This window comes from Prionailurus bengalensis, chromosome D4, assembly GCF_016509475.1.
Source record: "Prionailurus bengalensis isolate Pbe53 chromosome D4, Fcat_Pben_1.1_paternal_pri, whole genome shotgun sequence".
Lineage (NCBI taxonomy): Eukaryota > Metazoa > Chordata > Mammalia > Carnivora > Felidae > Prionailurus > Prionailurus bengalensis.
The window spans coordinates 50,416,747-50,430,219 of record NC_057359.1 but is presented as its reverse complement, the minus strand read 5'-3'; the positions used below and the strand labels follow the sequence as shown (position 1 = coordinate 50,430,219).

At 44.7% G+C, this 13,473-nt stretch overlaps 1 protein-coding gene across 3 annotated transcripts in view; it reads right to left on the bottom strand.

Annotated features, from left to right (window-relative positions):
* TEK (TEK receptor tyrosine kinase) overlaps positions 1–13,473 on the bottom strand; it is a 106,467-nt gene that overhangs the window by 1,793 nt on the left and 91,201 nt on the right. For all 3 annotated transcript variants that reach the window (XM_043566797.1, XM_043566795.1, XM_043566796.1), the window contains 7 exons: positions 11,858–11,968; positions 9,410–9,600; positions 8,746–8,859; positions 4,065–4,135; positions 2,947–2,987; positions 1,921–2,017; positions 13–112 (listed from right to left, as the gene is read on the bottom strand). In XM_043566797.1, the coding sequence (XP_043422732.1) occupies positions 13–112; positions 1,921–2,017; positions 2,947–2,987; positions 4,065–4,135; positions 8,746–8,859; positions 9,410–9,600; positions 11,858–11,968 (725 nt within the window). The remainder of the gene's footprint in view (positions 1–12; positions 113–1,920; positions 2,018–2,946; positions 2,988–4,064; positions 4,136–8,745; positions 8,860–9,409; positions 9,601–11,857; positions 11,969–13,473) is intronic.

Sequence of the window (13,473 nt, the reverse complement as noted above, 5' to 3'; positions counted from 1 at the left end):
CCCCACGCTCACCTTGCGTTCTTCTAACATCCTGTTTAAGGACACCAATATCTGGGCAAATGACGGCCTCTCATAAGGCTTCTCCCGCCAGCACTGTCTCATTAGATCATACCTTTGGAAACAAAGAGTTAGCCAGTTAACTCTGTGCTTCAGTCCTGGGCATGGCCCAGTGTGGGGTATGGAAAACAGAGAAAGTAGCCATTCAACACATGGTCATTACACTTGACTGGCAGCACAGGGTACAGCACTGAGTTTTGATCCAGCCTCCCACCTCCTTCAAGACCCCCTTTCTTCTGCCAGCAAATCTAGTGCCTCCCCTGAGTACCATTCCTGAAGGATCTTGGTCTCACCTCTTCTGATTATCTGGAAAGAACTGAGTCATGTGTCTAGGGCAGCATGTCCCTTGGAATACTGTGTCTCTCAAAATGTTAGTTATTTAAAAAAAAAATGGCTCCATACTCTAATAAATTTGCCAACTTCCACACTGCATCTCCCTCTTAGGGATTAGCAGAGCAAACTCTTGAGAAGTCTTGCCATTTAAACAAAAAACCTGTTTAACCTGACTTAACATGGAATTTCCCAAGGTGACCACAGAACTCCTTCCCCCTTCTATCACTTCTTTACCTCTTGCACATGCATGAACACAGTCTGGAAGCACTGGTCTAACACAGTACTCTCCCAAATGTGGTCAGAACCACTTGCGTTATTAAAATGCAGATTCCTGGCAGTGCCCTCCCCCCTCGCCCCAGGGCTACAGAACCAATGTCTGACTGGGCTCAAATTTTCACACTGGGAACAAATGCCTCAGGGGAACCTTATGTGCACAGAAGGCTATCAACCTAGCATGGTCTAGGTTTATGGCCTCTTGTATCAGTACCATAATTAATAGCACTCTTTCTTAGAAATGGCTCAGTTTGGACAATAAATTCTTTGCTGAACCTAGAGCCTTGTGCTTTCACATCATGCCAGTTAGGCAGCAGCTAACTCAGTTTTGAGAATGGTGGTTTCACAAAAGCTAATCATTCTTCCCCTGGGTATAATTCTTACTCCTAGAAAACAATCCTTGCAGAAGCAAGATTCTATGACCAAAAAAACAAAAAAAATCTTCCTACTATCACAGCCTAAAATCTCTGTCCCCAAAGTTAGTCTCAAGGTTTCATGCATTTACTCATGAAGAGTCTCATGAATTGATTTCAGATCTTTTCTGCATTTTTTGCCTTTCATTTCAACCTTCCTGATAATCATCACCTTAAATTCCTCCTGGATTTCTGTGCCTAGAAAGCTCTCAATTCCCTGCCCATTACAGAATGGCATTAGTTTAAGGAACTCCCCTTCTTTTTTGGAGGGGGGGCAGTATGTAGGATCTCAATGTGTGTGCATGTACAGGTATACATATACGCATGTATGAATCAGGTACCCTCTTCATTAGTGTTAGTCTGTCCAAGAAACACACAGGGGAAGGTTAAGATAAAATGGCCCTAAGGTGCGGGGCGCCTGGGTGGCTCATTTGGTTAAGTGTCTGACTCAATTTCAGCTCAGGTTATCATGTTTCAGTTTGTGAGATTAAGCCCCGTGTCAGGCTCTGCGCTAACAGTGTGGAACCTGCTTGGGATTCTCTCTCCCCCTCTCTCTGCACCCCCTCCACTCTCTCTCTCTCTCAAAGTAGACTTTTTAATTTTTTTTGTAATGTTTATTTCTTTTTGAGAGGAAGAGACAGAGTGCAAGCGGGGGAGGGGCAGAGAGAGAGAGGGAGACACAAAATCTGAAGCAGGCTCTGAGCTGTCAGCACAGATCCGGATGCAGGGCTCGAACCCACAAGCCGTGAGATCACGACCTGAGCCACAGTTGGATGCTTAACCGACTGAGCCACCCAGGCACCCCTGAATAGACATTTGTTTAAATGGCCCCAGGCTGACTTACACCTCGTCATCACAGTTTAGAGGCTTCTCCAGTCTGTAGCCCTGGGGCAGCTTCTCGTACAGCTCTGCACATGTCATCCCGCAGTAAGGAGTGCCACCTGCAAGAAAGGACACCGGGTTGCCCTGATCCCCTCTGGGGTGGAGCACAGTGTCTCCTGTCCCAGGCCCCTCAAGCCCAGAGACTGGGATAGAGACAGGGTATGTCAAGAGAAGACGCAAAATCAGCATGATCTTCCTGTCTGAGCAAACCCACCACACATCACAGCTGGACATAAGCCCCAAACTGCATGACAGTGTGGCCATTCTGTCGGCAGACAGATCCAGAAGGCGGCTCCTTGTTTCCCACACTGTTTCTCTTCCCTGAGTTCACCTGCACACGAGTCCTCTACTGTACTAATGGGATGTATCTTTGTCCTATTTGGAAGTTCTCGGTCGGGTTTATACAATTCCGATTTTATCTATAATCAGTACTGCCCAATTTTAATTCTAAAACATACATATTTAATATAGAAAACTTGGAAAATACAAAAACGCATGAAGCAAGCAAGCAATATTTGTAGTGCTCTCCTGCAGACTCCTTCCAGGTTTTTCACGTGTAACATGTATAACATTTATAAAATGGGATCACCGTGTAAGGAAGTTTCTGGGTTTTGGCATGCATGTTTTCACATGCTATTAAATGGTCTTCAAAAATGACTTTTCACAGTTGTGTAACATATCATCTTAAAGTTGTAGAAGTGAACTTATAACAGTTCTGTGACATCTCTGTACAAACAAAGAACCTATGATGAAGTTCACAGCCACCAGGTTGTTAGTACTAAATATGACATTAGACACAGGGCTCTCAAAAAGAGAAACATGGGACTAAACACACTCATACATGGAAACCCATCAAGTTCTATGTCCCAGTCCCATCTAGTGGTGCCCCAGAAAGATGGCACCTGTGGGATCCCACAGTGAGTGAGAATGGGAGGGGTCCACTCCCATTGCCTGGAGTCTTGCCTAGTAGATAAACATAGATACTCACCTAAGCTAACGATCTCCCATAGGAGCACTCCATAGGACCATCTGCAGGAGACACAGTAGGGAAACCAATAATCAACAAACCGGTTGACCCATCAATCTCCTGCCTCAAAAGTCAGGGTGACTGATGCTTTGCCAGAAAAGGAAATGTTAAATGTGTGCTCCCCAGGACAGGGTCTTGTACGTGGCCTGTGCTGACCTCCTCTTAGGCCAAGGGAAGGATCCTAACGGGGAAATGGTGTGAGAACGCCCACTCACTTTAGGTGAAGAACATGAGGTGGTACTGGGGAAAGCAGGTGCAATTCTAAGCCAACAGACTGGACTTAAATCCAGGCTCAGCTGCCTGATACTCGTGTCACCTGGGACACGAGTCATCACCTTAAATTCCTCCTGGATTTAAGTTACTGAACCTCTGGAGGCCTCTTCGTGTCTTCTGCAAGTGGGAACACCAATTGCCGCCTCAAAATTATGCAGAGACAATGGAAGAGAACATACAAAAGGCACCTTGCACGCAGTGAGGAAGCAGTGCTTGCCAGCCCCCTGCCCTTCCCCCGGCATAAGCTAAACTCCCTGGACAAGTCATCTCAAGCCTCGGGGCCTCAGTGTTTCCTCCCATCAATGGGGGGATGGGGGGGAGCGGAAATGGCCTAAGTTTCACTCCCAGCCCTTCCTTCACCACCAGCCTGAGACTTGTCTCTCTTGGCTGTGAGCAGACATGGGCCCTTGATCTGGCCTGCCTTTTTCCCCAGCCACATGTGATCCCCCAGCAGCCATTGTGAACTGCCCCTCACTGTTCTGGGTCCTGTATGCTGAGGTCAGTCTGGGAAGTGGAGCGGCAGGAATGCTCCATATGCCCCTTGCTCCTCTGGAGATGGAGAATTCACCACTTCTCCTTGACGGGCAGAAGGACACCTACAGCCTGTTACCAGGGATCTTACATTACACCCTGAATACTGTCTACTCTGAGGCTTATTTCATAGACTCCAAATTTATTTCTCGGGCTTACTGACTATTTTTGTTCCACAGATGGACATAACAGTCCTACTTTGCTTTAAGACTCTGTCAGATGCTTATTTTTCTGGGAGAAAAAAAAAATCCCTCAACAATAAAAGGCTTACTCACACATCACTGTTGGTTGTATACACACTGTAATTTAGCGACTCGATTGCCATCCAGCGCACCGGGAGCCTTCCCTGGAGAGAACAAAGTGAGATGCCACTTAGGCACAACAGGGACCCTTCCCCAGGCACACAGCTTGCCCGGAGCTGTGGTTCGCTCAAGCCCACAAGGAAGTGTGTTTGGGATTCCCCACACGTAAGATACAGCACAGTCAGGAGCTGCTGTTTGTGTATGTCCCATGTACAAGAGCGTTCTCAAATCCAAAGATGTGCAAGGAGTATAAACCCTGCTGACCTCAAGGAGTCCCTACCACTGTTTTGTATAAAGAAAAATAACATGTGTGGGTATATGTGTGTGGATGGGCATGTGCATTTTTGGTAGGCATTTCATTGATTCACTTTGTGGCTCTCAGAGGCACTCAGAGCTTTGAAAAGGGAGAGAGGCAGCAGGGAAACGGAGAATCAAAGTGTAGTGTGGGAAAGGCTCAGGTGATATGAGGTGGCCAACCACGCCTGGAAGAGACGGGGAGGACTTTCAGACAAGGGGATACGTGAGCTCAGTTCTGTATGTGTAGGTGTCCTCAGGTGGGTCGGGGAGAGAAGAGCCTTTCTGACCAAAGGGAACATTGTGCATACACATTAGTGGGGGAGGAGGATATAACCTCCAATCAATGCAGTTTACACTGGGTTTGAAGATGGGATGACACGCAATCACTTGCCCTTTGGGGGCCAAGTGCTGACTCCACCCAGGTTGTCCCTTTTTTTTTTTTTTTTTTTGCGTTGATTCATTTTTGAGAGACAGAAACAGACTGTGGGTGGGGGAGGGGCAGAGAGAGGGAGAGACTGAATCCAAAGCAGGCTCTAGGCTCCAAGCTGTCAGCACAGAGCTGGATGCAGGGCTCAAACCTACAGACCACAAGATCATGACCTGAGCTGAAGTCAGATGCTCAACTGACTGAGCCACCCAGGTGCCCCAAAGTTGTCCCCATTTCTTTAAGTCCAGCCTGGGGAAAATGACTGGACATTGGGAAGTTTGGCTTCTAAGTTTTATTCCTAGTTTCGCTGTGATTTTGGGCTCCCTTCCCATCAACCCACTCCAGGAATCATATAAGCCCTACTGAGAGGGCCTTCTCCCCCAGAGATTTGTCAAGCTCTAACAGCAGCGTTTCAGCTGCGGCAAGCCAGGAAGTAAGACAACATCAAGAGTATTTGGGGGTCTTCTCAGTTCCCCTGAAATAGGAGAAGGCATTCTCCCAGACCCATCTTGAGATCATCTTGAGATCAGCCATGCCCTGGGCCCCAACTCTAGTCCTGAAGGTGCCACTGTCTCCTAGGTCTTTGTGAAGTGGAGATATTCTGAAGCCCGTTCTGACCCTAAGTCCCGATTGGTACTTTAAGATTCAGTTATAAAACTACCCCTTTGCAAACCTACCTCTTGTGCTCCCCAATATTCACTCCATGCCCACCTCACCTCCGGGCATACCTGTTATTCTAGCCTTTTCCACCCCTCCACAGGAATGGAAAGAGTCATCGACATTTTCTGTCTTGTCTTTGCTTTTATGTACCTGCTAGCTTCTGACCTCATGCCTCCAAATTACTAATTTCCATGTGCACTTTATTATTTTTGTTTGATTTCTTTTGGGTCTGTCCATTTCCATCTGTCACTCCTGCTCTCCCACCTGGGTTCAGGCCACCATCATCTGTTACCTGATGACAACCTCTTAATTGATCTTCTTGCTTTAGAGGTTCAGTCCCTAAGGATCAGTTCTCTGCACCACAGCCAGATTAATGGCTCAAAATGGCAAATCCAAACACGTGGTTCCTTTTTTAAAAAGTTCTTCAATGTCCTTATTGTCCCAAGATCTTAATTCCTTAGCTGAGTCCAAAATTTTTAGCTGGAATTCAAAAATCTTCAATAAAACTATATCCCTGTGGGGCGTGTGGTTGGCTCAATTGGTTAAGAGTCTGACTTCAGCTCAGGTCATGATCTTGTGGGTTCTGGCTCCACACAGGGCTCGCTGATCTCAGTGTAGAGCCTGCTTCAGATCCTCTTCCTTTCTCTCTCTTTTCCCCTCCACCCCTGCCCCATTCTCTCTCAAAAATAAACTTAAAAAAAAAAAAAAACCTTATCCTTGATTCCTCCTCCCACCATGAATTTTAACTCTCCCTCTTTTTTGCATTATGCTCCAGCCATATTGAATTACTTGTCCCCCAAATGTTTCCTACCTTCCTTTGTCTCTAGGCTTTTACATGTACTGCACCCTCCAATTCATTCTCATATCTCCCATATCTATTTAACATTTGTAAAACACAAGAGTTAGCCTCCTCCACGGAGCCCTTCTTGATTGCCCACAGGCTCAGTTCAGTGTGCTTCCTCTGTGTCCCCATGTGCATTTCTCCTCTGTGCTTTCTTTGCCGTCAGCACTTATCAACTGTTTTTCATTATTAATGACTGTTATTTATTATGCATCTGAGCTACTTAAAGGTGGAGGCTGTCCCAATTTATGTCACCCCCAAACCTAGCACAGACATGAAACACTATAGTCATAAAGACATTGATGAGAGGGGATGCATCTATCAATGGTAATAAAGCCCCAAATCACTTAGTATGTTAGCTTGCAACACTTCCAATATTAGCATTGCCTGGGGGACTTAAACAAAAAAAACAACCAACCAACCACAAACTGATGTAGGAGCTCCACCCCAGGACAACAGAATCAGAGTATATAAGTATATATATAGTATTTAAGCAGTAGGACTCAGCATCAGTATTTTTTGAAAGCTCCCCAGATGATTCAGAGGGGCAGCTGGAGTGCAAAATCTCAGATTTAAACAATAGTCCAGAGACAGTAGCCACTCTGCCCTCTGGTGGTAATTTGCCACACTGCACCCCTCTTGCAGGGAGCTGGCTTCCCTCCATTCCCTCTCCTTTCCGGTGCCTGAGGGCTAATGTCTTTCCTCCCAGACCCCATGCTGCTGCAGGACACTTCTCCCAGCCACTTCCAGCAGACACAGTTACGTTCTGACCCATCTAAGTGCTCTGCCCCCCTAAGCATTCCTCTTGAGCTCTCCAAGACTGCAGAAATCACTGCTCTTTATGAAATGCCAAGCAAACCATCATTCTCCCCGGGCATCTGAGGACAGCATCCAAATAAAATATGTAGGTTGTGGGGCTAAATTATGTCAGTGCCTCCACCCCCTCACTCCGGGCACCACAGCCCCCAAACACCAAAAAGAAGCAAGGAAAGGTTCTCTGTGAGGGAGATAGCAAGCTTCAGGTGGCCTAGGGGGAGAAGGAGTAAATGGGTGAGTGGTGGGTCCTGCTTCTTTAAGACAAGCCCCGCCCCTCTGCTGAGAAACATCTGCTTCAAGTGAGGCAAATTCAGAAAAGCTTAGAGAAAAAAGTATTGTGTGCCTGGGAGTCAACCCTCAGGGAGACGCCCAAGGCTTCTGGAAGGTGTTGATGTTGATAAGCATCCAAGACCCCACTGGATGTGTGTGAGGTCTCTAAGAGCCAAAGAGGCCCCACCTCAAACCCTTATCAGAAAGGGAACTGGAAAGATCCAAAATAGTTATGTTCACTGTGATAGTAGCTATATAAAAATATGTATGTTTGTGCAAGGCAAGAAGTAAAAAATGAAAAATAAAATGTGTTAAGGTAGTGAACTGTGGGTCATTTCCTTTTCAAAACATTCTTGAATATTGTTTCTGTTATCTTGTCAGTCAGTAAAATAAGCACTTTTTTTTAAGAACCTAAAAAAGAGGGTAACTACAGAAGCCTGAGCCTTGCCGAGGCAATTGTTACCCACAAAAGCAAAGGGGCCATGTAAAAACCGCAGGATTCCCAGGAAATCTTAGCCAGAGTAATGTCCACCAGACCTGGGAAAGGGGGAGCCATACCACTGGGGTAGAGCCACCAAACACATGTGATGATGCAGGATTTGTTAGCTCCAAGGCCCTGAACGTACCAGCCCACCCTGGGAAAGCAGAGGGTGGCGCCATGTTGTTGTCACATCCCCGGAAGGAAGGGGCATTTCCAGGGAGCTATGATAGGCAACGAACGCTGACTGAGTCCAGCTTCTCTCCTTCCATGGTGAGGTTCTCCTGGGATCTTTACTTGAAGATTAAATGTTACTGTTTGGGAGAGGAGGTGTCATCAGCAGAATGTGGATTCGACGTGGGCTTGAAGAGGGAGTGGAGAACTTTTGGCAAAGAGGGAAATCTTCTGTGGCCTTAGAAGTTAGGGATTTCTCTATAGAGCCTCTTTGTGAGGTAGGAACCTTATTAATTTCTTTCCTTTAGATTTGGAAAGTATGTTAGATGTCTTTTTTGTCCCTCCTATGCTTGCTGTATATGAAAGGGGTTTGAGGGAGCTCCTCAGAGGTTTCTGAGTGAGACACTTAGGGGTCCTGCCTGGATGTAGACTGACCCCTGTACCATGAGGCTTGCATGTTCAATCACTTGGCCACATGTGACAGTGGCTTCTTCAGTGGCAAATACAGAGCCTTCAGTCATTTTAGCAATCAAACCTCAGAAAGGATGTTTGCCTGGCCAGGGAACTACCTACTGGGGTACCCAGCCAGATGCCTGAGTCACCAAAGAACAATGGCATCCAAGAGAAGGGCCATTGGGAGAAGGAGGTTGTCCTGGGGAGGATGTCCTCAGTGTCTGTGTTCTGAACTTACCATTGTCTTCTTCACATATACTTCTTGACCTCGGGACAATCCAAAATCTGCTATTTTGGCTACATAGTTTTCACCAACTAAAATGTTCCTGGCAGCCAGATCCCTGTGGATAAACTGAAATTTAAAGAAAAAAAAACATCGTTTGCTTTTTTCACTTCATTCTGCTGGCACAAGGCCACTGCGGTCAGACCTTTGGGAAATAGAGAAGAGAGGAATCCAATTCCCTTAAAGTTCCTCTCTAATATCCTCAGTGGATTTGGCCAAATGACCCATCATGTTTTGGGAGAAGCATTTCAGGGGAAAAAAAAAAAGAAGAAAAAAAGAAAGAAAAGAAAAAAAAAAACCAAAAAACCCAGGTCATTAAATCTTCCTGCTGCAGTCCAAGTCCTCTGCTATCATGCATCATTTGGATCCAAATGAAGCTAAGATCAGTTCAGCCTCGTCATCAAATACACATGCTGAGATTCACTAAATACAGTTCTTGTCAGTGTCTGGCATTAACTTTTATATAAACAGAATAGTAACAAAGAGATTAAAATTAGGACAATCATAAGAGGAATTAAAGGGGGGAAGTTGACTAGAAAAATGTATAAATTTAGCTCAACTCTGAGTCCAGAGAGAATTTCAAAGGAAAGATGTCCAAAGCAAGGTCCTCACCACACACCTGTTTCTGGCTCAAGTAGTCCATGCCACGGGCCACATCTGCTGCAAAATGGAGAAGCTGCTGGGAGGACAGCGTGGAGGCGGTGCTGTTGGCAATGGCAAAGGCGGGATCAGTCTCCAGCACTCGGCTCTTGCGCAGGAAGTCCAGGAGGTTTCCGTGGGGAGCGTATTCGATGGCCAGGTACAGGTAGCCTGTGGGGAAAGGGAGAGACACCACCTTCTCAGTGGCCCTCAACAGCTCTGAGATTTCAAAGGTGTGCTAGGGTCTCGGGAATGGCTTGTAAAATTTAGTATCTAAAAGCAACACGTTGGGGCACCTGGGTGGCTCAGTCAGTTAAGTGTCCAATTCTTGATTTGGGCTCAGGTCATGCTCTCACGGTTCATGAGTTTGAGCCCTGTGTCAGGCTCTGCGCAATGAGCACAGAGCCTGCTTGGGATTCTCTCTCCTTCTCTCCGTTCCTCCTCTGCTTGTGCTCTCTCTCAAAATAAATAAATAAACATTAACAAGGAAAAAAAAAAGCAATACATCTAGCGGTACCAACCTTGAGAACACTGACAACAGGACCGAGAGAAGTTTCACGTTCCTGCCATGCTTACAGGGCACCATGCTCGAACTCAGGGTCCCCTCTTTCCCACCCCCTCCCGCCTACCACACGTGGACTAACATGGAGGCTTCCTGAAGGCCCGCACCTACTCAGTAAGATTTGCCTCCAGAAGATCTAGGACAGCTAGTCTGCATCACCTGTTATTTTTTTATTCAGTATTGATGGGGAACTAACGTGAGCCAGGCATGTTATTTCAGTCTGTCTCTAACTTTTCTTGAGGTTATTTTAAAAAAAAGAAAAAAAAGAGTAAGTGTCCATGGCAGAAGGACCCGTACCAGGCAACTCTCTGCCTCCTCCTTCTACTGCTCCCCTAAAACTCCCGCTACATCACTGTCTTGCTCGTTAGGTTCGCAGAGTCTGAGGTCAGAGACTGCATTTTGCTTAGAGAAATCAGAAAACTCAAACTTAGACAAATAAAACAATAGGTACTAGAAGAAATTATTGTCCATTGTCTTCGCCTATTCCCAAATTGTTTTCCTTTTTTTTTTTTTTTTTGATAAAATTAATCTTCTTTCACAAAAACATTGATCTTTTGAGTCAATGAAAAGTAGAGTGGTTTTACTGTCTTTTAAAGGTAAAATTTTTGGTATACCATTTTTTACATTTAAAATGTCGAATGAATTTTAACTTCAGAGAAATTCTAAGAAATTGAAATTCTGGTGTAAAAAAAAAAAAAAGCCTAGTACTGTAGCATGTAGCACTGTAAGGCAAGATATGCCTCAATGCTTTCTCACTTCCTCACTGAACTATAAATTTTAAGAGCCAACCAGTTATGTGCTAAGGTGATGACAGAGCAAAAATTTAAAAGATACACATTTTTCTGTTGGCGGTGGTTACTTTTTTTAAACTTTCATTTACTGCTGTCCCATGCTGACCACTGTTTTCAGGAAATAGCTGGAAAATAAATGTCATTACTTCATTATTGAACCTAAGGGACATGATCTAGCTTTCAGAATTACACCCTATTGGATCACAGAATGATATATTGTTTGAAGCCCCAGTATTTTTAGTTTAATAAATTGAGGAAAAGGAAGTAGTCTCTCTTCTATTGTTGGTGTTTGTGCCTCAGAGTCAACAAGAGGTTGTCAAGTTTGGAAATAATTACTGTGTGGAGCTTTTTTGTGGGATCAAACTTTTCCATGAGGAATTAATAATAATTAAGCATAAATTTAAGCATAGATTCAGAATTATAAACCCAGGTAGGATGTTGAAGTAAACCCATAGAAGTGCTCAATTATATCTAAATAATATAAGTTGACCTTTAAGAGTATGTACAACATAGGATAGTTGTAGAGCTCCACCATAATTGTACCCATAATTGTTTGGGGAAAAAAAATGAAGTTCTATCAGATATAAGTTTATTACTATTATTTCATCCTAGCCATTACCAATGCTTTTCTATTACAATAGGTTGTTGGCATTCATGGATTTAACATTCAGAGTATCAGTGTCTTGGGTTTGGAGGAAATAAGATAGGCAACTCAGAAGAGCCAATGCACTTCACTCTTCCTGATGCTGAAGGCTCCCCCAAACCCTAGCAATAGTAGCTGAGGGAATCCCTGAATCAGCAAGGATGGCAGTGTGCAGCAACCACGGGTACCTTTGAACACTAATGGGTGAACCACACCAAAAGGCAAAAGATCCAGCCTGGGACCTACCTCCAAAAAAGATCCCAAGTCTCATTACAATCTATAAATAGGACCAGACATTCAGAATGAAACTGCAACTTTAAAAAAAAAAAATGGGTAGCATTCTTAAGATTGTTATATTTACTAATTTCAATATGGAATGTGCCTGTTTTAAACAAAAATTCTGGCAGGAAAGACAGGAAAAGAGCATCTTACCACGATGTTCACACGCTCCCAAGAGATTGATGATGTTTGGGTGGTGGCCAAGTTTACAGAGAACCTCCAGTTCCCCAGCGAAGTCCCTGTGGTCATCTTTGGAGGCATATTCTGGGAATTAAGTCAAGAGTTGTGATCCCTGGATGTTAGACCTCTTTAGAAACAACTATCCCCTCCCACTCCCCAGGACCTTCAGAGGCACTTAGTCACCATCAGGTCTGGAAAACTGTATAGAAATCAGACATTACTCTAGGAAGAGTACTTGGTACCATTGATACTTTGGGTGGAAACCTCTGTTGTTGGGGGGCTGTCCTCTGCATAGTAGGATGTTCAGCAGCATCTCTGGCCTCTAACCCCCCCCCCCCCCCAGATACCAGCGGCCCAACCAAAAGTGTATCCAGACATTGCTGAACGTCCCCCAAGGGGCAAACCACCCCTGGTTGAGAACCACTGTTCTCAAGTTTTCTTGTTTAAGCTCTCAAATGCCCAGTGAGATGATTTGGTAGAGATGGAGCAGCCTCTATTTAGACTCCAGCTATTCTAGCTGAAGCTGCTGTCCAGCAACGCATATGCTGAGGAGCAGAACCAAAGTTTCAGTACAACACCAGGAATGTACACACCTTCCTTTATCATAATACTTTTAACCTGCTTTCCCACAAATCAGTCCTGCTAAAAAAACAAAACAAAACAAACAAACAAAAAAAACCACCTCAAATCCAACGGCATTTCTATGGAAGTTGCTTGATGGTCAGGAAACTGAACTACATCTGTTTCTATTCTTTTCATCCTGTCTCTCGGTTACCACTTGGATCAGAGGAAGAACCACCAGGTACCAACCAGGCTGAAGGGAAAGCTCTCTCTGGCTGATGCACAAACTGATCAGCCTTGATTGGTGACAGAGCGCTATTATGGTTTTTTGAAAAATAATGTTGGGTAGGAAAGGGAGGAAGGGGGGGCCAGTTGGTGCTGGTGTCCCTGTGCCTACCTGAACATGCTTGGAAATTACAGGAATGTTTCATATGGGCTAAGGGTACACACAAAACTAGCTAGTAGGCAATCCCAAATCAGATACCCTGTTCATACCATAAGAAGCCCGAGGTTTAATGCCTTGGAAGCATATTTAAAATGAAGTTCTTTATAATGACCTTGTCCCCTACTTCAGTATCTGTCTTCCTTTGGATGCATCATTCTCCCTGCAGACATTTTCTGCCCTGGTGCCCCATTAAGCTATTTTACCTCTTCACATGGGCATGGGACCATCAGGCTCAGATCAGACTTTAAAAGCTCTGATTTTACGAAATTCTATATCCTTTCTTCTCACACTATCCTTACTATTCCCCAAAACTCCCTGTAACTAAAGTATCAAAACAGAAAAGACATTTCTGGATGCTAAGCAAGATTGTGTGTGTACATGTGTACGTGTGTATTTGAAACATACTACTATCTCTAGGCATTGACAGTATTTTATTTGTTTTATTTTATTTGTTTTCTATCAACCTGCTGCAAAGAACAAGTTAATTCCCCCCTTGCGCTCAATACTGCTGTCAGAAAGGAAAACCCAGCAGCAGCCTTAGAGAGCCCACACGGTGAAGGTGACCCACAGAAGTAGTTAATTA